This window comes from Panulirus ornatus, chromosome 31, assembly GCF_036320965.1.
Source record: "Panulirus ornatus isolate Po-2019 chromosome 31, ASM3632096v1, whole genome shotgun sequence".
Taxonomy (NCBI): domain Eukaryota; kingdom Metazoa; phylum Arthropoda; class Malacostraca; order Decapoda; family Palinuridae; genus Panulirus; species Panulirus ornatus.
The window spans coordinates 5,133,689-5,158,553 of NC_092254.1; the positions used below are offsets into that span (position 1 = coordinate 5,133,689).

General features: G+C 37.4%; 1 protein-coding gene across 4 annotated transcripts; it reads left to right on the forward strand.

Annotated features, from left to right (window-relative positions):
- The first annotated feature begins 215 nt into the window (after positions 1-215).
- Positions 216-23,667, forward strand: LOC139758759 (protein PRRC1-like). Of its 4 annotated transcripts, none has more exons than XM_071680529.1 (10): positions 247-293; positions 1,796-1,873; positions 2,441-2,521; positions 8,552-9,077; positions 11,266-11,468; positions 12,657-12,759; positions 14,236-14,403; positions 15,161-15,230; positions 16,446-16,565; positions 17,868-23,667. In XM_071680529.1, exons 3-10 carry the CDS (start codon positions 2,452-2,454, stop codon positions 17,982-17,984), a joined length of 1,377 nt encoding a protein of 458 aa, XP_071536630.1. In that variant the 5' UTR covers positions 247-293; positions 1,796-1,873; positions 2,441-2,451; the 3' UTR covers positions 17,985-23,667. The 4 variants fall into 4 exon arrangements, with proteins under 4 accessions (XP_071536628.1, XP_071536630.1, XP_071536627.1 ...); XM_071680526.1 differs by lacking the exon at positions 1,796-1,873 and adding an exon at positions 7,852-7,989 and having other exon boundaries at positions 253-293; XM_071680527.1 differs by lacking the exon at positions 1,796-1,873 and having other exon boundaries at positions 216-293.
- Positions 23,668-24,865: the final 1,198 nt, after the last annotated feature.

The following is a 24,865-nucleotide window of genomic DNA, read 5'->3' on the forward strand; positions in this document are numbered from 1 at the left end:
CACTGCAAAATTGTTTTCCAAATCTGGGATTGCGCATGTTTTTTAAAAATAAAACTGTAAACAAATAGGCATTTTTCTCCCTCTGATTTGTATTTATCGTATACCCTTTGTTTTTATTAGAGTATATTTATATATCTTGATACTTTTTTTTCTTAAACTTCTTGGCTATATCACAAATGGAGGTATTAGATTTTCCTAAAGGCTGTGCATGTTCCATAGAACGTGTATGTTATTGTCACGTCAGCGGGGGCCAGCTGTCGCCAACAGCTGTATAGGACATCAGATTTTATACGGTAATGGTATACGTATAAATAATTACATACCAACACTTTCTACATGATATAACAAAATGTAGTTGGAAAAGAATGCTGAATATGTATTGTATCGTGTTCTTTGACTTGTGGATCATTCCAAAATGTGAAGAATGAACTTTAATGTGACATGAAAAAATTGAGTAAAGTTCCAGTTTAAGGGCACGACAGAAATAACATGGATTTGGGTGAAATGCATATAAATGGACTTCTTGTACGTAATGGAAGTGATGTAGACGGGAGCTAAATTTGCAATGGTATCCTCTTTTCCTTAGAATTGATAGTGAATAGAACGAAGATGTTTTGGAAAATTGTATGATGAAAATATGTGAAACAACATCACAAGCCAAGAGAAGCTGTGAAATCCTCAACTGACCTCACCCATGGTTGAGATATGAATTCTTTGTTGTTGTTATTGTAATCAATATATAACGTAGACATTGATGTCCTGTTGCTTCTATTCTAAACTTTTACCTTGTATTAGTTGATGCCATTGGTTATCCTGGTGTTTACTCTAGACTTTTACTTTATATTAGTTGCATGTCCTTGACGTAAACACTTAAGTGAACAAACTCATAAAAGTCTTTTTTCATCTCTGCATTGTTATTGGTTTTTCATATTGAGTGATGAGGGGGATTTTTCGATAAACGTTCTTGCTAGGAATCCCATGAATTTGGAAAGGTCCATCATTTAAAGGTTAGACTAGATTGTGACTAGAGAAGTCACATGAAGTTTCCCTAAGTTCTTTTGATTTTTTCCAAATATATAACTTTTTTTTCTTGATAAACCCTACTGTATCCCTGGTATGTTGTAGTCACTTTCTTCAAGATGATTTTCTATAAAGGTCAATTTGTGTATGTGTGTTCCTCATATGTTTCCACATTTATTGAGCAGTCAGCATGACTTGCATCACTTTGTCAAGTTTGGTGCTGACTGCTCAATATACCCAATCTTTGGGTACTCTAGTTAATAAAATGTAAGGCTCATTCATGCTCAGCAACTGTCATTGCATACTTTAAACACTTCAAAAACATTGCAGAACAAATCAGACCTTATACAAAGCTCAACTAAGATTTCATCTCATTTTTTTCAAATAGGACTTTGTTGTGAATAGGGTACTGTGGTTTCATTGCATTACATATGACAGCTAGAGAATGGATGTGAGTAGATGTGGCCTTATTTGTCTGTTCCTAGTGTTACCTTGCTAATATAGGAAATGGTGAGTAAGTATGAAAATAAACATCATTTGCACATACAGAACATCCATATGAATGAATGAAAAAATTATCTTTCATTCTAGACAGAGACACTAGTACAAGAAATATAGTTTCAGTTATTACAATATTAGAGTGACTTCGATATGTGCCATATGAATCTGGCTTTCTGCTTTGATGATGCACTTATACATTTTAGATATATCGATGATTGTGATGCATGATATTTTTGTCATCCTCATATTGTTTGGTTGCTACTGACATCTGCAGCTAAGATATGGAACCACATAGCAAGGAATTTAAAACATTACTGCCAAAATCATTGCTGCTCTACTGGAACGTTACAGTGTGAGTGGACCACTTGTTGCATCCCAAGGGTTAAGTGCACTGCTCTGCATAAATCATTGAACTGAAATATAACAAAATGGGATTGTTGAGATCTTACTGCACTTATGCATAATTATAACAGACATGGACTTTCATAACCTTTTTAGAGGTACTATTTAAGCATTTTTAAGATAGAAGGTGATGATACATGTAATGTATTTTAGGCTAACATTTTCTGTTTGAGTTTTTAGAATTTCTATAATGATACATAGACAGTAGAGTCAATGTATGTAATAGTTTTGCAGATACAATTGTATTTTGATTAAATGAAAAAAGAGGAGCTTCTTTATTTCCTGCCTTTTTAAATGGCTAAACTGAAGGTGATGCTTAATTTTAGAAGGAAAGATCAGAGCAATGGGTGTATATTACATGTTTTATCTATGATTAGGATATTTGCCGAGAAAAAAAATCTGGTCGTAGCTCATACCTGGATTATTTGCGAGCAACCATATATGCAGTTTAAGATATGAAGAGGGCTTTCCATATGACACATTTACATGATTTTGTTTCATTTTCTTTCTCACTCAGTTTGAAAAGCAATGATGCAAGAAGATAGCAATGGGGACTTCGAGATTGTTGACAAGAAGATGGCCAGCCTCCTTGTTTCAGGTAAATATATCCACTATCAGCCATATATATATATATATATATATATATATATATATATATATATATATATATATATATATATATATATATCCCTGGGGATAGGGGATTAAGAATACTTCCCACGTATTCCCTGTGTGTCGTAGAAGGCGACTAAAAGGGGAGGGAGCGGGGGGCTGGAAATCCTCCCCTCTCGGTTTTTTTTCAATTTTCCAAAAGAAGGAACAGAAAATTGGGCCAGGTGAGGGTATTCCCTCAAAGGCCCAGTCCTCTGTTCTTAACGCTACCTCGCTAATGTGGTAAATGGCGAATAGTTTGAAAGAAAAGAAAAAAATATATATATATATATATATATATATATATATATATATATATATATATATATATATATATATATATATATTTTTTTTTTTTTTTCAAACTATTCGCAATTTCCCGCATTAGCGAGGTAGCGTTAAGAACAGAGGACTGGGCCTTTGAGGGAATATCCTCACCTGGCCCCCTTCTCTGTTCCTTTTTTTGGAAAAATTAAAAAAAATAGAGAGGGGAGGATTTCCAGCCCCCTGCTCCCTCCCCTTTTAGTCGCCTTCTACGACACGCAGGGAATACGTGGGAAGTATTCTTTCTCCCGTATCCCCAGGGATAATATATATCTATATATATATATATATATATATATATATATATATATATATATATATATATATATATATATTTTATTCATTGTTTATTAATTTATTAATTGGGAAGTAAGTTTGAATGGAGAAAAACTGGAGGAAGTAAAGTGTTTTAGATATCTGGGAGTGGATCTGGTAGCGGATGGAACCATGGAAGCGAAAGTGGATCATAGGGTGGGGGAGGGGGCGAAAATCCTGGGAGCCTTGAAGAATGTGTGGAAGTTGAGAACATTATCTCGGAAAGCAAAAATGGGTATGTTTGAAGGAATAGTGGTTCCAACAATGTTGTATGGTTGCGAGGCATGGGCTATGGATAGAGTTCTGCGCAGGAGGATGGATGTGCTGGAAATGAGATATTTGAGGACAATGTGTGGTGTGAGGTGGTTTGATCGAGTAAGTAACGTAAGGGTAAGAGAGATGTGTGGAAATAAAAAGAGCGTGGTTGAGAGAGCAGAAGAGGGTGTTTTGAAATGGTTTGGGCACATGGAGAGAATGAGTGAGGAAAGATTGACCAAGAGGATATATGTGTCGGAGGTGGAGGGAACGAGGAGAAGTGGGAGACCAAATTGGAGGTGGAAAGATGGAGTGAAAAAGATTTTGTGTGATCGGGGCCTGAACATGCAGGAGGGTGAAAGGAGGGCAAGGAATAGAGTGAATTGGATTGATGTGGTATACCGGGGTTGTCGTGCTGTCAGTGGATTGAATCAGGGCATGTGAAGCGTCTAGGGTAAACCATGGAAAGCTGTGTAGGTATGTATATTTGCGTGTGTGGACGTGTATGTATATACATGTGTATGGGGGTGGGTTGGGCCATTTCTTTCGTCTGTTTCCTTGCGCTACCTCGCAAACGCGGGAGACAGCGACAAAGCAAAAAAAAAAAAATTAATTTATTATACTTTATCGCTGTCTCCCGCATTAGCAAGGTAGCACAAGGAAACAGACGAAATAATAGCCCAACCCACCCACATGCACATGTATATACATACACATCCACACACACATATATACATACTTATGCATTTCAACGTATACTTATATATACATACACAGTCACATACATATGTACATAATTCATACTTGCTGCCTTTATTAATTTCCGTCGCCACCCAGCCACTCATGAAATGACAACTTCCCTCCCCCCACATGCATGTTAGGTAGCGCTAGGAAAAGACAAAAAAGGCCACACTCGTTCACACTCAGTCTTTAGCTGTCATGTATAATGCACCGAAACCACAGCTCCCTTTTCACATCCAGGCCCCACAAAACTTTCTATGGTTTACTCCAGACGCTTCACATGCCCTGGTTCAATCCATTGATAGCACATTGACCCTGGTGTAACACATTGTTCCAATTCACTCTATTCCTTGCACGTCTTTCACCCTCCTGCATGTTCAGGCCCCAATCGCTCAAAATCTTTTTCACTCCATCCCTCCACCTCCAATTTGGTCTCCCACTTCTCCTCGTTCCCTCCACTTCTGACAAATATATCCTCTCAGTCAATCTTTCCTCACTCATTCTCTACATGTGACCAAACCACTTCAATACACCCTCTTCTGCTCTATCAACCACACTTTTTTTTATTACCACACATCTCTCTTACCCTTTCTTTACTTATTCGATCAAACCACCTCACACCACATATTGTCCTCAAACATTTCATTTCCAACACAACCACCCTCCTTCGCACAACCCTGTCTATAGCCCACGCCTCACAACCATATAGCATTGTTGGAATCACTTCCTTCAAACATACCCATTTTTGCTTCCTGAGATAATGTTCTTGCCTTTCACACATTCTTCAATGCTCCCAGAACCTTTGCCCCCTCCCCCACCCTGTGATTCACTTCCGCTTCCATGGTTCCATCCACTGCCAAATCACTCCCAGATATCTAAAACACTTCATAATTTTTTTTTCTTTATTTTCATCGCCATCTCCTGCATCAGTGAGGTAGTCCCAGGAAACAGATGAAGAATGGCCCATCCTTTTATTTATTTTGCTTTGTCGCTGTCTCCCGCGTTTGCGAGGTAGCGCAAGGAAACAGACGAAAGAAATGGCCCAACCCACCCCCATACACATGTATATACATACACGTCCACACACGCAAATATACATACCTATACATCTCAATGTACACATATATATACACACACAGACACATACATATATACCCATGCACACAATTCACACTGTCTGCCTTTATTCATTCCCATCGCCACCTCTCCACACATGAAATACCATCCCCCTCCCCCCTCATGTGTGCGAGGTAGTGCTAGGAAAAGACAAACAAAGGCCCCATTCGTTCACACTCAGTCTCCAGCTGTCATGCAATAATGCCCGAAACCACAGCTCCCTTTCCACATCCAGGCCCCACACAACTTTCCATGGTTTATATATTTATTTATTTATTATTTATTTTGCTTTGTCGCTGTCTCCCGCGTTTGCGAGGTAGCGCAAGGAAACAGACGAAAGAAATGGCCAAACCCACCCCCATACACATGTATATACACACACGTCCACACACGCAAATATACATACCTGTACATCTCAATGTACACTTATATATACACACACAGACACATACATATATACCCATGCACACAATTCACACTGTCTGCCTTTATTCATTCCCATCGCCACCGCGCCACACATGGAATACCGTCCCCCTCCCCCGTCATGTGTGTGGGGTAGCGCTAGGAAAAGACAACAAAGACCTCATTCGTTCACGCTCAGTCTCTAGCTGTCATGCAATGATGCCCATCCTTTTATATGCACATATATATACATGAGCACCCATACATGCACATATACACATCAACATATACACATATATATACATATACATACACATACACAAATATACGTATATATGTATATACACATGTACATATTCATACTTGTTGCCTTCTTATATATACTTATGTGAGCTTGATTTTTTCAAAAGTATTTCTTCATTGATTTGTTTTTCCCTTTAAGAATAATTAATTTTCTGAGATATATGCTATGATTTTGTTATAAGAATAAGCACTAATGTATGGTAGTTAGATAATAGTGAGCTGTAATTTCCTCATAATTGGGTCACCAGCTGCACTGTATGGCTTCCCAGACACAGTTCCCACTGGCTCATGCAGTCTTACACCATCTTCTCCCGTGTAAAGATGAAGTTTTCTGTGGAACATTTATATCAAGAATGACGTACTCTTATTGTTTTGATATTATTGGAATGCTTACTTTAATTTGAAAGTGAATATAGTGATTTTAGAGAAGAGTGTTCAATCAGGGTTGGAAAGTTTTGTTTTTTGTTTATATTTTTCAGCAAATTCCTCAATGTTCACTGAATTCAATATAAACAATCCTTATCTATATATGTGATTCCCTGAAAATGTATTATGTAAAATTTCTGTTTTATGTTTGACTGTGATTCACTGTGCATATTGAACAAATCTCTCATCCTTACTGAAAAGAAAAGTACTATAAGCATGAATAGTTTTGCTGATTATGATGTACTCACGGGTTGCCCAGTGTTGAGCCTGCATTGTTTGGAATCCTGGTTGCAGCAGTCATTCCACAGTCATCCTAGCTGTTCATCTTCCTTAGGGGCTAGTTGATGAACTAGGTGCCGGGCTTAGGTTAGGGTATATATATACATGTGTATATAACATAATTATCCCTGGGGATAGGGGAGAAAGAACACTTCCCACGTATTCCCAGCATGTTGTAGAAGGCAACTATTAGGGGAAGGAGCGGGGGCTGGAAATCCTCCCCTCCAGCTTTTACTTTTCTAAAAGAAGGAACAGAGAAGGGGGGCCAAGTGACGATATTTCCCTCTTAGGTGCAGTTTTCCGCTCTTAATGCTACCACGCTACGGCAGGAAATGGCGAATATGCATGAGAAAAAGATATAATATTTCTTTTTCTTTATATATATATTCATTTTTTATTTATTATACTTTGTCGCTGTCTCCCGCATTAGTGAGGTAGCACAAGGAAACAGGAAAGAATGGCCAACCCACCCACATACACATGTATATACATACACATCCACACACAGCACATATACATACCTATACATCTCAACGTATACATATATATACACTCACAGACATATATATTTATATATACATATATATATATATATATATATATATATATATATATATATATATATATATATATATATATATATATATATATATGTACATAATTCATACTGTCTGCCCTTGTTCATTCCTATCGCCACCTCGCCACACATGAAATGACAACCCCCTTGTTTATCAATCAGCCCGCCAGTCCCTAGGGGAGAATGAACAGCTGGGTTGAATGTGGACTGGCTGCCTTGATCAGGATTTAAACATATGTGGGCTCAACCCCAGGCGACCTGTATGTGTCATGGTTAGTATTGTTAACCACTACACCATGGAGGTCCATTTTACATAGTGTAGTGATGGGAATGCATCATGGCGGAAAAACCATTCTTTTCCCCATGATAAGAACAGTGTAGATTTTACTGGCTTTCTTTCCTTGTGTTTCATGCTTTTTTTTTCTGGAGGGAAAATTCTTAGTAGATGGATGTGTACGTTAAGTTCTTGATCTTTCACAGAAATATATTTTCTCACCATTTCTATCTCACTTTTATCTTCCTTTTTCCTATGTTTGCAGTGTTTGCCATAGGTAATCTTAATTAATTTATAAGAAATATGAACACTCAGGACATCATACATCAAGCTCAGGATGTTTTTGACAGAGTCACTCACCGTTCATCTCCACTTCTGCCAACTTGTGTTGAGCATAAATCTGGTAAAGTTCTTTATGATTAGATTTTCTTATTAGATGTAACTGAATATAAAATACTCATATGATAGATATGATATCAGCTTATTAATAGTAAAGGTAGCATTGAGAACTACAGTAAATTACAAGAATGACAGTAAGTGTTAAGAATGCATTCTAGACATGAAGATATGGTATATTTCTTATTCTGTCCAGTAGCTACAAAAACAGTGTTAGTTTTAGATATGTTTTGTAAGTGATGACCAAGTAATCCAACAGATTTACGCTTGTATTGTTGATTTTCCCGGTCTGCTAGATAATGAAGTGTTTACCTGGCTCCAATCCCAAGAGTACTGAAGTACTGAGAATGAATATTTTAGGCTGACTTTATATGATATGGTGGTCCCTTTACTTTTAATGATATGGACTTCCAGTTGATTGATGGTTCATTTTTGTGACAGATGGGTCATGATGATATAAAGTCCCAATAATTTGTTCTGGTTAGAACACAGACACAAGGCTATTGTAGTGAAAGGCCAGTTTCAACATTCTTTGAAGATCAATTTTCTAATTGTAGTTTTCTTTTCAGATAATTTCACAGGCACCAGCTCTGTTTTGACAAATGTGACACCACCATCAGCTCTGCCTTCATTTATAGCATCTCCTCTTCCATCAGTTACAGCTCCTGTACCTTCACCTCTTACAGCTCCTGCACCTCCACTTGTTGCAGCTCCTCTTCCTCTACCTGTTGCAGCATCTGTTCCTCCCCCTGTTGCAGCTCCTATTCCTCCGCCTGTTGCAGCTTCTGTGCCTCCACCTGTTGCAGCTCCTGTTCCTCCATCATGTCATGCACCCCTTAAACCTGCAGTTACTGCAGCTGTTGTATCCTTAAATAGTGACCCTATTCCAGCCACAACACTTCCTCCATGTCCTCCTCTTACTCCAAATACTCATTCTCCTGTACCTTCAACTTATCCTACAATTATGCCATCACCTGTCCACCCTCAAGAAGATTCCCTTGCTGGTTCTGTTCCAAGGCAAACAACAGAACCATCCTTTGTTCCTTCTCAAAGTGTAGTACATGCAGTGACAAGTCAGCCTCAGCCTCCAGCTGGGTAAGTATCTGTCTGGTTTATTCGTCCATTTCAGATGGGTATATTACTGATGAGATGGTGTTCAAGACTGAGATGAGGGGACTTGTTTAGTGCCTATTGGGTAATTTCATTGTGTATATGCTTTGTCACTTGTGTGTTGATATTGAGTGGGATCTGCGAGTGAAATGTGAAGCAGAGGTAGCTTTCACTTCTGTTTAGGAATTTGTGGCTCTAGAGTAATTTGGGTGGGAAGGGGCTATTACTGTCACAAAAAAGTGAGTGTCAAGTATATGGAGACAGGATTGTATTGGCCAGCTCCCTGAGTGGTGCATAAGCCTTATAAGGGTAGAAGGGACTCTGAGGGCAGGAAGTAATTAAGTATATGAGTGTGAGGCTTCACTCCTCTTCAACACATCTCAAGACCCTTTATTCCTAGTGCAGTCTACCAAAACTGAGACACCAAACACTTACTACTCTGTTACCCTGCTCTTTCTACACCTAGATGCTCACACAAGAGATGGAACCCCATGAGTGTAAAATTCTCTGTGTAGTGAAAATAGGAAAGTACATCACCACACACCACACTTTATGAGCCATGGTCCTGACCAGTGGACTTGGCTAGCTTCCTGAGAGCTGCAGGAGCCTTGTAAAGATAGGAGGGACTTCTAGGGCTGGAAGTAGATAACTATTGGTGTGAGCAGACTGCCTGCAGATTGTAACACTGCATGCAAAAAACTACATTCAACAAGTCTGTCTTCATTGGAAGAGAAAAGAGTACAGCATTGTCAAGGACCTTCTCACTGCAAGGGAATCCACCTTATGTGGCTCCCATGTGAAGCACATCTTTGAATCTATATAAGCCCCTTAACAGTTGTTCAGGGGTGAGTTAGGAAATGGTATTTTATTCTGTAGAATTTTTCATGTTTTGTGATGAGTGACAGTGTTGTTCAAACTCAGAGGCAATCTCTTTGGGCTTAATTAACAGCTGTGTAGTTGTTTTAATTAATTTTAAGAACATAAGAACATGAATGAATTGTCTTTATAAGATACATGGTTTCATTAGATTGGTAATATGTTTTAGTGGTTTGGGCTTGCCATATGTATGTATGTATGTTTGTGTGTGTGTGTGTGTGTGTGTGTGTGTGTGTTACAGGGAGATTTTTTTACACTTGTGTTGCCCTGTCTCTTAACCTAGTATATGTGTACCTTATCTTTTACTTCTATGTATATATACACACATACACACACCTTAGCCTATGCCAAATACCCATTTTATCGACCAGCCCCTATGGGAAGATGAACAGCTGGGTGGACTGTGGACTGGCTGCCATGACCAGGATTCAAACTTATACAAGTTTGATCCCAGACAGCCTGTGCATGCGTGACGGTCAGTAATGCTAGCTGTTGCATCACAGATGTCCGTGTGTGTGTGATTACTTTTTATGTTTTTACAAGGAGAGGGTTTTACGCTCTTGTTGCCCTGTCTTCTTAACCTTGTATGTATATAAGATGTTTTAACTGGTATATATGTATGTATGCACTCACTCACGCAAGCTTATGCCAGGTACCCATTCTGTCAACCAGTCCCTTGGAGGATGAACAGCTGGGTGGACTGCGGACCAGATGCCATGATCAGGACATGAACCTATATGGGTTTGATCCCAGACGGCTCTTGCATGCCTGAGAATCAGAAACACTAACCGCTAACCACGAAGGTGTGTGTGTGTGTGTGTGTGTGTATATGTGTGCATAGTGACTATGACAGAGCAGAATGATTTAGAATGCATCTTCTGAACCATTTTTAAGCATGTACATATTAGCTTAGTTAATCAAAACTGTTCTCCTTTCGATTTTCAACATCATTTATTTTGCTAAATTTATCATTTTTTGTGCACTTCAGGCACCAACACTCCTTCTCGATGATTACAAAAGGACACTCCCGTCATCATAGTTACCCAGTCTATGTACCTGGTAACCCTATGCATAATCCACCACATCCCCCTGCACCACCATGCTTGATCATTCAACAAGACCAAGCTTCCTCTGTTTCTCTCAGTAAATCTCATAATCACTTGAGCACTTATCCAGAATCTGAGTCATTTGTAGGGCTAGATTACTGTTATAGAGAACCGTATGTTAGTAGTAGCATTGCACGTATGAATATATTAGAAAATTACGCAAGCTCTAGTTATGCTTATTCCCCTTGCAGCCAGGGTAGTGTAGATGCTTCTGCTTCTGTTGACCTTGGCTCACCTACTGTGGGTGGACCTGCAGTAAAATCTGGAGGAAGTGGTTGGTTTGGTTGGATTCGAGGCACAGTATCAAATGTGAGTCATCGTGTGGCTGAAAGAGCAAAGTCATCAATGGATACCATGATAACTACATTAGATCCACAAATGAAAGAATTTATACGTAAGTAATTTGCATCAAGTTGGCTTATTGAATTTTTTATTATTCAGGATACAATTGTATTGTAGCAGGTCTGGTATAAATTCACTTATCATGAATGTGATCAGATATTGATCACTTAAAGGTTATTGCATTTAAGTCTTTGGGACACTGCATTTAGTGATGTTCAAACTTTGAGGATGGATGTCACCACAGTTACTGGATGGTGATGATGATCTTATGTTAGCTGAGTCAAAGGAGGCACTAGAAGGAAAGGTATGCTGCTCTGAGATTAAGGGAATAAAGATTTGAGATGTTAGAGGGATTGATAGTGTAGAGAAATAATGAAAAAGACATGTGGATGAAAGTCTTCTGAAATAAAATTTTTACATGTAGTTGGTAGAGCATTTTAGTTGAAAGGCTGGTTAAGGTGATGTATATAGTAATTTACTTGATACCACATACACCAGATAGGCAGTGTATTTAATTTTTTGTCCACTAATGGAAACAGTCTCCATAAGCTTAGAACTATCTGTAATGTGTTTCCACACAGAAGAGAGGTAGACTGTGAAAGAAATGGATGACTGGAGGTAATGAGATGATCAGGATGAAGGCTATTTTAGATAAGTTAACTTGAGTAGTTTGTATAATGTACAATAGTCATTTTGGATGTAGAGGTGGGGTTATGGATCAGAACTTTAGTCTAACTTGATAATACAACTTGACAGGCAAAATGATAAAATAAAAAGCCTTTTCATCAGATTATAAGCTTATGTTTTACAATAGCTTACTGTACTTGGATTGAGTGTATGTTTGAGAGAACTGAGAGGTTGTTTGTACATGATGCACTCCATGTGGATGAAAATGGATTTTAAGATAATTGCGTACATAGGAATGCATATGCAAACACATAATATCACAGTTAACAATTTTCTCATATAGTTGGCGTGATCATTTGCTTAGTGATTGATGAAAATTGCACATTCTAATTGGTCCTGTTCTTGAGATTATGCTAAATTAGTGTGGACATTTTTTTTTATCACATTGCTGTCTGAATCCTGAAATCGGAATATTAAGATGCTTAGAAATATAAAATAGTATGAATGCTTGGAAGATTTTGCTCACTCCATATTGATGTAAGAAGAGATTACAGCAAGTTGGAAATTGATGGAAAAGAAGATAGGAGGATGAATTCAAATTTTATATTTGCAGATTCTGGAGGAGATATGGATATTTTAGTTGCCTCTGACAAAGAAGTCAAAGTTGGTGCAGTAAGGGAAGCATTCCAGTTCATGTTTGGCAAGGCAACAGTGAGGTCAGTTGACAGCTTAGTATTTTATATAGTAAACCTTTTTACATGCAGTATTCAAACTGATGTAGAGGTTAGAATGTTTAAGTTCTTTGAAAAAATTCCTGGGGATAGGGGAGAAAAAGTACTGCCCACATATTCCCTGCATGTCGTTGGAAACCCTCCCCTCCTATATTACTTTCCAAAAGAAGGAACAGAGCAAGGAACTACATGAGGAATTTTTCCCTTAAGGCTCTACCATCTGTTCTTGATGTTTCCTTGTTCATGCAGAAAATGTCGAGCATGTATGAAAAAAAAGTTATTGATATAAAGCCTGTTGATTTCTATGCTTTACATGTGATTGGGTTGATATTTTATCTTTTGCATTGTAGCTCTAGGATGGATAGAATAGCCTCTGTTATGAATGTCAGAAAATAATTTTTGAAAATTAAACTTCTAATTCCGTATTGAACTATGAGATTAGTATATCTCGTAAGTTTAAAACCTTTATTCATCAATGTTTACTGATTAGGCTAAATGGCATGTATTTCATGAAATTTATTTTCCATTAGACTTAAATGAAAATAACACATCTGTTAGGGACAAAGAGATTTTGGTTTGGAGTTTTTGTGCATTCCAGTGTACTCAGAGAGTTATATAAGTACCTTACGCTTGCTTTACAAAAAGATGCACTGTGTAACCAGTTGCTTTATCCCATTGGCTTGTAGGAAGGCATAAACACTGCTGTGGTTAAAGTGTTCACAGTATTGGTCATGGTATTGTTTGTTTCTACTTCACAACATTGGAGCCAGTGATGGGATTGAGATGATACTGTACAGTGTACATATGTTACCCCTCACCAGATGGGGCATTGCACAACCACCCACAAGAATACGTCGCAACCCATCGCATTACTGCACCTTACAGTTTATTCAGCAAAAATATTAGCCCACTACCAGGCTTTGTTTTACTTTACTACTGTCTCCAGCTTTCACCAAAAGGAAGGGATTATACCTTTACACACATTTTAGTAGTCCCAGGACAGTGTGTTGCATTTTGTGTTAAAACACAAAGAAATACATTTTTTTCTGAGTATTTTTATCTTTGGAAATTGGACTTGTGGCATCTTCAGGTATTATAGCTTACTATATAGCTAAGGGTGATATCTTTATATGCATATCATTAGATAAGATCTAGGTATTACGTATGTCATTGGAAGATCAGAGCACTCATATTTAGAAAGACATTTTGTTCAACCATTAAAGTGCAATAAAGCTGTTGCAAGATACTCATTGAATGCATGCATCATAACTGTCATTTGCTATAATGAACGTTAATTCAGTGTAAGGAGTACAGGTATTTTGGCATTTTTATATTTACATTTTACCTCAAACTCCAGTCCGAGACATAGATATTGGATGAAGTATTTTTTAATATTTGTGTATACTGTGTGGCTTATCAGGAAATTGATTCATTAATACTAATAAATCATTATGACTGCAGTGGCATGGCAGCCCAAGCTGAGGGATTAGCAGCACAGCCAGTAGGATTTGAGGCTGCACTCCAATCTGCTGAGTTGCGAATTAATTCCCTCAGGTCATCAGGATGTGTGCACCCACAGCAGCCTATTGTGTCAGTTGAAAATTTCATAGTTGAACTTACACCTGAGTGGTAGGTTTTATAATGTTTAGTATTATATTCAATTAGTAATAGTACAAATGAAGTTAGGAGAGCTGAAAAGGAGGGCAAATGAGAGATGAGGTGAGAGAGTACATTAATGATGAACTTCAGACAGAGGGAGGATTATTTCCTTAGTCGAAAATTCAAAAGCCCTACCTATAAAATCAAAAGAGTTCCATTAATTTCTTTACACTGTTTACCTGGCTTAAGGCCACCAAAGATTATAACAGCATTTTCCTCCTCTATCATATGTAGCTTAACAGAATTCACACTGTAGGTTGCCTTTTCATTTTTACTTCTAGTGTGCAGGACTTTACACTTAATGATATTAATATTGTCTATATCATTTTGAAGTTTGTATGTTTATTTCCTTGCACTGTATTATCTGCAAATTTTGATATCTGAGAGCAGAGCCTTTTGTTAGTATCATTAATATGTATATGAGAAAGAGAACTGGTTCCAAGACTGATCCCAGTGGCACAATACTTAATTCTTGTTTAAGGTCACTTTTCTGACCACCTTAGTGAGGGCGGTTGAATGGAGGGACTCAGAGGTTATTGAAAGTTACCTCAAAAGTAATTCGTTGGTAATAACATAATTTTCTCTATCTTCACCATTATAGACAATATCCCTAATTGTAGCTATAACTAAGTCTGATTTGTTCACATACAAACTCTTTTTTTTCTTTCTGTCTTTAACAATTTATTGTTCATGATTTCGTATTCATTGAGTACATATTTTTTTACAGTTGGTTTGACATTGGTTTACTGCTGTTGGATGATCCAGGAGAAGATATCCTTTTACAGACTTATACTCAGGTAATAGTACCCATATTTTCTCATCTTGGGGATAGGGAAGAAGAATACTTCCCTTTTATTTCCTGGTTGTCCAAGTAGGGGATTAGGAGGGACAGGAGCAGGCGGCTGAAAATCTCCCTCTCCTATATTGTGTCTTTTTAGAATTAAGAACTAGAAAAGAAATGAAGAAAGGATATTTCCTCAAAGGCTCAGTCATTTCTTTACAATGCTACCTCACTGTGGTGGGATAGAGCAAAAGGGTATAAAAAGAAAAATATAAATCTTGCTTTGGTATACCCTAGATTAACCACTATATCAGAGATTGTGAAGTGACTTCTTCTTTGTACCCTTGTCCTGGAAACCCCTCTCTGTGAGTTATATGTATGTGTGGATAAAGAACACTTTATATTGGCTCAACCTAGGCTTTATGTAAGATCACATGATGTGATAAAGTTGGCCTTTCTCAGAAACCATTCATTGGAGGAATTTAACAAAAAGTGTCTTTGACATTTATCATCCACCTTTGTTGAATGGTACTTTCTTTTAACCATCATGGATCTGCCCTCTGCGGCTCTGGTATTCCTTTCTCAGAAGTGTCAGATGCCAGTGTTTTTCTAATTCATTATTGAAGATATTTATCTTTGTTTAAGTTTAGTCTTATTCGAAAGTTTTTGTCAAAACCCTCCACCTACATGTGAGTCTGCTTTTATGCTCACAGGACAGACCACAGAAGAGAAATATCTGTTTTGATGATTGAAACACCTTATCTCTCCAAGACAGTGTGCAATTTCTTTAATAATTTCTTATCCTGCCCTGCTTTCCCCTCCTTTTTTGGAGAAAACTTTTCCCTGGGTCTTTTGTGACCACTTTGGGTTGATGCCCACAATCTGCAAATTGTAAAGTTTGAAAGGTTTTAAGAGACTAGGTTGATGACATCATCCTGGTGGCCATTTTTGATTTGCCAAGTGCGGGCCTGAATATATGTCAAGTATGTCAAGCTTTTATGAAGACCCCAGGGTTGTTCATTAAGGATGGGCAAAGGCAGCAGCCTCCCAACCAGAATCATGAGGGTTGAAAGGTTCCTAACCCACATATTCCTGGGTATACAGTTTATATCATTCTCATGGGACACCACCTCTGAGAGAAAAGGTTTCTCAGTATTCAAAACCAACATTTTTCTATCATAAAGTTGTCCATGTTTTGATTAAGCTGAAATTTTATGCCCACTGTTTCCAGGTAACTCCCATACCTCCAAACTTTGTGACACAGGCTCGTGATTCTACACCAGATGATTACCCATATAGGAATTCAGGCTTTGCAACTACTGTTGGTCAGATTGCAAGCCAAAATCTTCAGGTATGTAAATCGTCTTATTGTGATACCTTTCATGTAGAAATTCTTGTCTTTAGTTTGTTTCATTTTTCATGTGAATTTATTCATGTATTCAAACAGGGAAAGCCAAACTTTCCCTAACTAACTCTCCAATATTTCCAAAACAATACACAGTTATTTATGTCCTTAAAAAAACATGCTACTGGGGTCACACATGTCTTAAAGCTAGAATACCAGTTAATTGCTAACCAAGTGGTCAGGATCAAGTGATGGAGAGCTTTCATGCTACCAGAATAAAGTTATGGCTAAAAGGTAATACTCATAATATTTGCAACCAATATGGTACTTGTTTATCACAGACATAATTTTTAATGTTATAAAAGTAGTTGAGTAAATCTTATGCTTGTCAAATTATAGTTTATAGATTTGAAGGCTTAAGGTGGTCAATTTTTTATGTTAAACACTCCAGTTACATAAAGAAGTCCTTACTGAAGCCAAACATGGATAAAACATGAAGACAAGAGAACAGGGGAAAAGGAAAAATTATACTCAATGTATTATTTGCCAGGTAGAAACTTGGCTCTAGAAAATTTGCACTCACAGTTGGCAGTGTAGGAAAAGAAACAGACATCACAACAGCTCACACCTGAGTTGTCATTGGGTGTACAGTAATTATGTAATGCAGTGGCTTGCTTTGTACAGCTGTTCCTTGATTGATGCTCATGCTGTTTCCATTTATTCAACTTAACACCATTGACAGAGTATCAATTTTTTTTATTTACACTGCGTAGTTTTCATATTCATTTTATGTCTCATAAAGTCTAAATTGGTATTAGAAACCCAGGCAACTCCTTCAACAAGCAAAGAAACCAAACCACCCATGCTTGAAACTGGCTAGATACCAGATAAAGAGTTAGACAGTCTTGTCTTATTGTCTTGATTATCTCTCCTATCCTCACCTCTACCTCACAGGCCTTGACACACTATTTACAACTATTATTGGTGAAAGCAGTATGCATGTGTGTACGGAAATTTGTTCATGTAAACATTTATGTATGATTTGTATTGACTTACTTTGTTACTATGTCATTAGTATTTACTTGTTTATACAGTAGCCAGTCAGTAAGGCTGATTTAGTTGTCATGATCTTATATATTCATTGACAAAACTAGACATATAATTTTTATATCTAGGTTAGACAAGAAAGCTGTTATACTTGCTTATTCTATCTTTGAAGCCTTAACAAAATCCCTGTCTCAAAATCTGTTTTCTGCATTCTTTGAATGCTTGTAATCACTAATTGTATGTTAATGTTATTCTTCTCAGGTTCATCATACAATGTGGCAGGAGACACTGACAGGAGTTTCAAGGCGGGATATGATAGTTCTGGCTGCACGTACTCTTGCTGGACTGTACAAGTCAAGACTGCCGCTCTCTCATTAGCATGAATTGGATTTTTAACCTATCATGTAGAAACTAAGGAATCAAAAGAAGACTTTCAATATGATAATTCATTGCCTTAAATATGATATCAGAATACAAAAGCAGTGTAGGAAATTTCATTGTTGAATCTAATATCAGAACTTTGATAGGAATCATTAAAAAGCTTAACTGGAATTTGACATTGTGTCATGATATCATATAATTAAAGATAAGTTTAAACACTTTTATACTTATATTTTTTCTGTCCGTAATGCCTGGAGGACATATGTTGGGCTGTTCTATCCAGCCAGTAGGGTTGAACTGTTAAAATGTACTTAAATGACTTCAACAAAGTATCTGTCATTTCCTGAACAAGTGTTCATTGAGGGCCAACCAATTTCTTACTCAGAAAAATGTAAAGCAGTTATTAGATTATTACTCACCATCAGAATTTCACCAGCTGAAACCCAGATAATTAGGAGTATTTCTCATTCATAGGAAAGCCACTTCAGTTAGTGAAGTATTCATGCAGATGCGAGTGAAGTAGAGATTCACTTACTGAGATGAGGTGCAAGTATAGTAGTGATTCATCTGCTGTAGTAAGGTGTGAGTGGTAATTCATCTGCTGAGGTGAGGTACGAGTGAAGTAGTGATTCATCTACTTAGGTGAGGTGTTAGTTAGTAGGAATTAAGTTGGTTGCTGCAAGTAGATATGCTATAAAAAGAAGTAATATAATTACTTTTGAGGAAACCTGTCTGTCTAATTGATATCCAGAACTTTTATATCTAATCAGAAATTTGCAAAACTAGGGCATTTTGGTAATCTTACTGGATAGATTTGAATACTCAAGACAGTTTTTTTGACTTGTATGAAACTGTTTAACAGAAGAATTTTATATTAATTCCTAATTGCATGATGGAGAATCGTCTTTGCACAGTATCTGCATTATTCAAACCCTCAAGTAGTTGATGTTTTATATATTCATTAGTCTTCAGTTTAGGCATACATTTTTGGTGAAAATACTGAAAGAAATTTTTTTGCACGGCTTATTTATGGGAGTTCAGTTATGGAAATATTTTGCCATGGCCACACCCGTAAGGGCATTTCTGGAGGGAATAGGCATCAGAGATGTATATAGATTGGTGTATATTTTGATTCATCAACTTTACGGAAGCTTCTGAGGCCCAGGAAGGAATTTATAACTTTAGAGAAGCAGATAAAGAGAGTTTTAAGCTTCTTTTGTCAACTGCTTGAGTTGTTAATGAACTTTAAGATGAATTGTGTGTATGCTCTTTGTCAGAAATTATATTCAGGAGATGCTAAGATGAATGCTGGATTAGATATCCATTCTTTAACTTCATTTTGTTATTCAGTGACAAATAAGGTACTGAGATGAATACTTGATCTAACAGATTGGCTTTAAGCAGCGCAGTGTGTAACATTTTCACTTGATCTTTTGATAAATGTAGTTAAAGAGAACAATATGTAAATTTAACTTGTTTGATATAGATAAAAGTACTGTTTAAGATTAATTCATATTGACAGGCCATTATCCGTATCATACATTTTTATACCCAAGTTGATACAGTTCATTCAGGTATAATATGAACGTTCTTGCCATTTAGTTGTGAAGCAGTTATTGAAGGTTCCATCTATCAAGACTGCATGGCTGTACAATTTTTTTTCTCTTCAACAAGAAAAGTGCTTATTATCTGATATGTGTATATTCGTGGATCACTTGCTTAGAATAAGCATCTCTCAGAGTCTGTCAATTTGGAGAAGAGGCAGTTTCATATGCATTATAGGTAAAGCAGCCTCTAATAATAATTCCACAGGTTTAGGCCTCTAATGTATTGACTGACCCATTTATTTGATTTGATGTATATTAATTCATTAATCACCACAAGGTCAGCATTTTCAAATGGTGTATATATCTGAACATTAACATGTTTTGTTTAATAAAAATGTTGTTATGAAGCATATGTACAGCATCTGCAATATACATTGTCCACCCTCCATATAGTTTCAAAGGCAATACACAGCTAAGGTTTATTATGGGTACAAGTGAAATCATCTTGCATCTGATAACTGAGACTAGTGTTTCTAATGATGTGAACATCAGCAACCCAACTCAGTGTGCCTCAGGTTATCTTGAGGAAACAATGTTCTTTCTTTACTCTTCCAAGCTGCCATTTCCTTTTGGCAATTTTGCTTCTGGGTGTTGTATTTTTGCCACATGTGCTTCAAGATGGTTGGCTTTTACTTTACAAAGGAGAAAACCCGAATTCCTTCTTCAAAGCATGAAAATGTTGATACACATACATGTAAGATTTTAGGCACACTGGTAGCTCATAACAAATGATAAGGCGGCTGCTTCGTGTAGCGCCCCGCCACTGCCTCACCTCATTGAGGAGATTAAGATCCTATGGACCAAAAAGTGGACATAGAATACTTCAGCAACCTTGCCAGTTTCATGCCCAGACATTCTGCAGATAGTAATCAAGGCTGAAGGAAAGATGGCAAAGTATTAAGATGTAAGTGTGACATTACTTTTGAAAACGAGTGGGGGAGGCAGACAAGGTTTTTTGTGGATGCTGTGTAGCATGGAGATGTGTTCTGGTCTTTTTATATGATTTCACATTCTTCAAACTCTGTCAAATACAGGTAATTTTTTTTTGTAGATTGATTACAACACTGACAGAAAGAGCTTGAAGGACACATATACCTGTTATACAGCTAACTTGATTCAAGATGTTAGTGGACCTGGCCCTTATTTTGTCATTCCTTATCTTTCTCTCAAAAAGATATGTAGGCAGGGTTCTTTGCAAACCCTAGGTATGGGGAGTAATGGCTTAAAATCAATGACACCTTTAGGGGCCATGGTTAGATGATCCGCAATGAATATATGTGTAGGAAATGATACATTTTTGTTTGAATAGTTTGACTAAACATTTTAGTCCAGCAGCCATGTTTGGATAAGACTGCCATACTCCTTCAAGTAGTTTCTTTCCGAATGCAAAAATTTGTCTCAAACATAAATAGAATTTTATGTTAATTCAAATATGAAAAGTTTTCCTTATTGACAGAATTATTAATTCACTTCCTTTAACTGTACTCTTTATGATTGTTTTAGAATGATTTAATCTTCAAAGGAACTACTTTATTGTTATTTAAATAGCTGTGCGGTATATAGAAATCATTTTGTCAGACATGGTGTGCTGTACTCACCTATGCAGTAGGTGGAGACATAGTTAGGTTGATAGATAAGTAAATACTGAGAGGTGCATCCCTTGGGTAAATCTCCCAGGTTTGATAGGGCTTGTGATAGATGTCTGATTTCATGTCCTAAAGTCCTTTTCTCACCTGCATGTATCTTTACAGTCTTTGCATGTTGTGATGGACTACACTGGTGTTATCAAAATCAGTAAAATAAGTAGAAACAAATAGAGAATTGTTAACCATGTGCACAAGGCAGGTGTACGTCTTGGTTGCTTGTTATGGTGTAATGAAATGCAGAAAATGTGAATCAATTTGCATACTATTTCAACAACCAGTGATGTGCAGGTAACACAAAAAAAAATATTTTATTCATTTATCTTCTTGATTGCAAAGTATTATTTAGCCATTCTACCTGAAAAGGTAATTTCAAGTAAGCATTTAGTTCTTTATAAGTTATTTGATTTTTAAAATGTTATCTTTGCTGAATAATTGATTAACTGAAGGTTCTCAGGTGTACTATAAAGAAATGGTGTGAAAAATTATATATTTTTTTTTTTTTTTTTTTTTACTTTGTCGCTGTCTCCCGCGTTTGCGAGGTAGCGCAAGGAAACAGACGAAAGAAATGGCCCAACCCCCCCCATACACATGTATATACATACGTCCACACACGCAAATATACATACCTACACAGCTTTCCATGGTTTACCCCAGACGCTTCACATGCCTTGATTCAATCCACCGACAGCACGTCAACCCCAGTACACCACACCGCTCCAATTCACTCTATTCCTTGCCCTCCTTTCACCCTCCTGCATGTTCAGGCCCCGATCACACAAAATCTTTTTCACTCCATCTTTCCACCTCCAATTTGGTCTCCCTCTTCTCCTTGCTCCCTCCACCTCCGACACATATATCCTCTTGGTCAATCTTTCCTCACTCATCCTCTCCATGTGCCCAAACCACTTCAAAACACCCTCTTCTGCTCTCTCAACCACGCTCTTTTTATTTCCACACATCTCTCCTACCCTTACGTTACTCACTCGATCAAACCACCTCACACCACACATTGTCCTCAAACATCTCATTTCCAGCACATCCATCCTCCTGCGCACAACTCTATCCATAGCCCACACCTCGCAACCATACAACATTGTTGGAACCACTATTCCTTCAAACATACCCATTTTTGCTTTCCGAGATAATGTTCTCGACTTCCACACATTCTTCAAGGCCCCCAGAATTTTCGCCCCCTCCCCCACCCTATGATCCACTTCCGCTTCCATGGTTCCATCCGCTGCCAGATCCACTCCCAGATATCTAAAACACTTCACTTCCTCCAGTTTTTCTCCATTCAAACTCACCTCCCAATTGACTTGACCCTCAACCCTACTGTACCTAATAACCTTGCTCTTATTCACATTTACTCTTAACTTTCTTCTTCCACACACTTTACCAAACTCAGTCACCAGCTTCTGCAGTTTCTCACATGAATCAGCCACCAGCGCTGTATCATCAGCGAACAACAACTGACTCACTTCCCAAGCTCTCTCATCCCCAACAGACTTCATACTTGCCCCTCTTTCCAAAACTCTTGCATTTACCTCCCAAACAACCCCATCCATAAACAAATTAAACAACCATGGAGACATCACACACCCCTGCCGCAAACCTACATTCACTGAGAACCAATCACTTTCCTCTCTTCCTACACGTACACATGCCTTACATCCTCGATAAAAACTTTTCACTGCTTCTAACAACTTTCCTCCCACACCATATATTCTTAATACCTTCCACAGAGCATCTCTATCAACTCTATCATATGCCTTCTCCAGATCCATAAATGCTACATACAAATCCATTTGCTTTTCTAAGTATTTCTCACATACATTCTTCAAAGCAAACACCTGATCCACACATCCTCTACCACTTCTGAAACCACACTGCTCTTCCCCAATCTGATGCTCTGTACATGCCTTCATTATGCCATGATTTCTAAAGATTTAAAAACATCAGTATTGTACTCCAGTACCAAGAAATACATTGTGTATATAGTTGACTGAATACCACAATGATTGTATAATTAGTTCACTCTTGTAGTTGGACAGACTTGGCTGTAAAGTTTCCATTTCTTTACAATTTACAGACATTGTTTCCAATAATTTGGATAAATGTGGTCTCAGACTCCCATATGGCAAGTTGAACTGTTAGGAACCATGAGTACTGGTTACTAAGAGTATTTTTACCATTTTTAGAAAATTTACACAACTATTCATAACAGTCCTGCCTTTTCTTTGCATTCATTAGATTATATCATAAAGGAATTTAACTCTCTGGTTGATTTTCTTTTGATATGCTTATTATGTATTAGGTGTGAACTGTATTTCACATGAGTTTAACTATTCCTGTTTGCATAACTGTATCTATTATTTTTTTACATACACAAAGTTATGTGGTAGTTTGGAAAATACAGTGTGTAACAAACTCAGCATTTTTTTTCCTCCCTAGGGATACAGTGGTGGCATACCACTTCTGAGAATTGGTCCACTATGCTAATCTGCCTGGATTAGAAGACTAATCTGAATGCTTGTTAGGCCAATACTCAAAAGTAGGATAGGTATTCAGGGGCCAGCCTAGATCTGAATAATGAGGCTTTTCACCATCCCTGATAAGAAATGGGTGCAATTCAATTTTCTTGATAAAAATGGAGAAAGATTTAGAAAATAGAGGGAAATTTTGTGATACCCCAGCCTGCTAACTTTTAAAAGTTTTTTAAGACTGTGTCCACTTTATAATAAAATTATACACAAAGCAACAAATACATTTTTATAATCTAATTTTAGTTGTCATTATAGTGCCATATGAAAATAACATAACAAAAGATATAATAGACTCAAACAAGGCTTTGGAGATAATACCCCAAGGCAGCTCATCAGCAATATGAGTTTGTCTCACATGGTGGAATTTTGCCGTTATCTATCCATGTATGTGGTTGAGTTGTAGAACAATGTTGTATGTGATGCGAAAGTCATAGATTGTTATGCTGATATGGGGAATTCTCGGCAGTGAGGATATTTTGGATTTTTTACAGAAATCAGTTTGTGACTTGGCATTGTCTGAGGAACCCTGTCCATGAGAGGATGTACAATACCCAGAATTGTAGAGCAGGTTCTGGCCTGCTACCTTGTGTCAGGGACACCTGCGTTGAGACCAAGGGAATCCCAAGGGAGATGAAGTGTGCCAAGTGAGATCTACCCGGTTCTGTGGAGTGGCATAGAATATTCTAAGCTGTAGCTAGACTACGCAGATATTGGCACTAAGCTGGAGGACTACCAGTTACGAGGAAAAGCCGGTATGACTAAGTACTCAAATTGGGTTCTAGTCGTGAATGACAGGGTGGTGAGGCAGATTACCATATTGTGAAGTTAGACTTCGAGCAGGATTTCAGGTGTTACAAAGTGTTGGTGCTTAGGATTAGTATATAAAGAACTTTAAGGACAAAAGCATTCAAGATAAAAGTCTATGAATAATCAAACTGGTATAGTAAGGTTTGGCCACAATGACCTAAGTGTCTTGTAACTCGAATTAAGAAAGTTACCAGGCATTGTGTTAATAGCGAACATCCTATATGTGAACAATTTGTGAACTTTGGAAATCTTTAATGTGAATGAGGTTTCATTTA

Excerpts from the sequence above, each read along its gene's own strand:
- LOC139758759 (XM_071680526.1), top strand. The coding sequence starts at position 7,890 with ATGAACACTCAGGACATCATACATCAAGCTCAGGATGTTTTTGACAGA. Across the intron at positions 9,078-11,265 it reads CAGCCTCAGCCTCCAGCTGG|CCAGGGTAGTGTAGATGCTT; the intron begins GTAAGTATCTGT and ends TTCCCCTTGCAG. Across the intron at positions 11,469-12,656 it reads ACAAATGAAAGAATTTATAC|ATTCTGGAGGAGATATGGAT; the intron begins GTAAGTAATTTG and ends TTATATTTGCAG.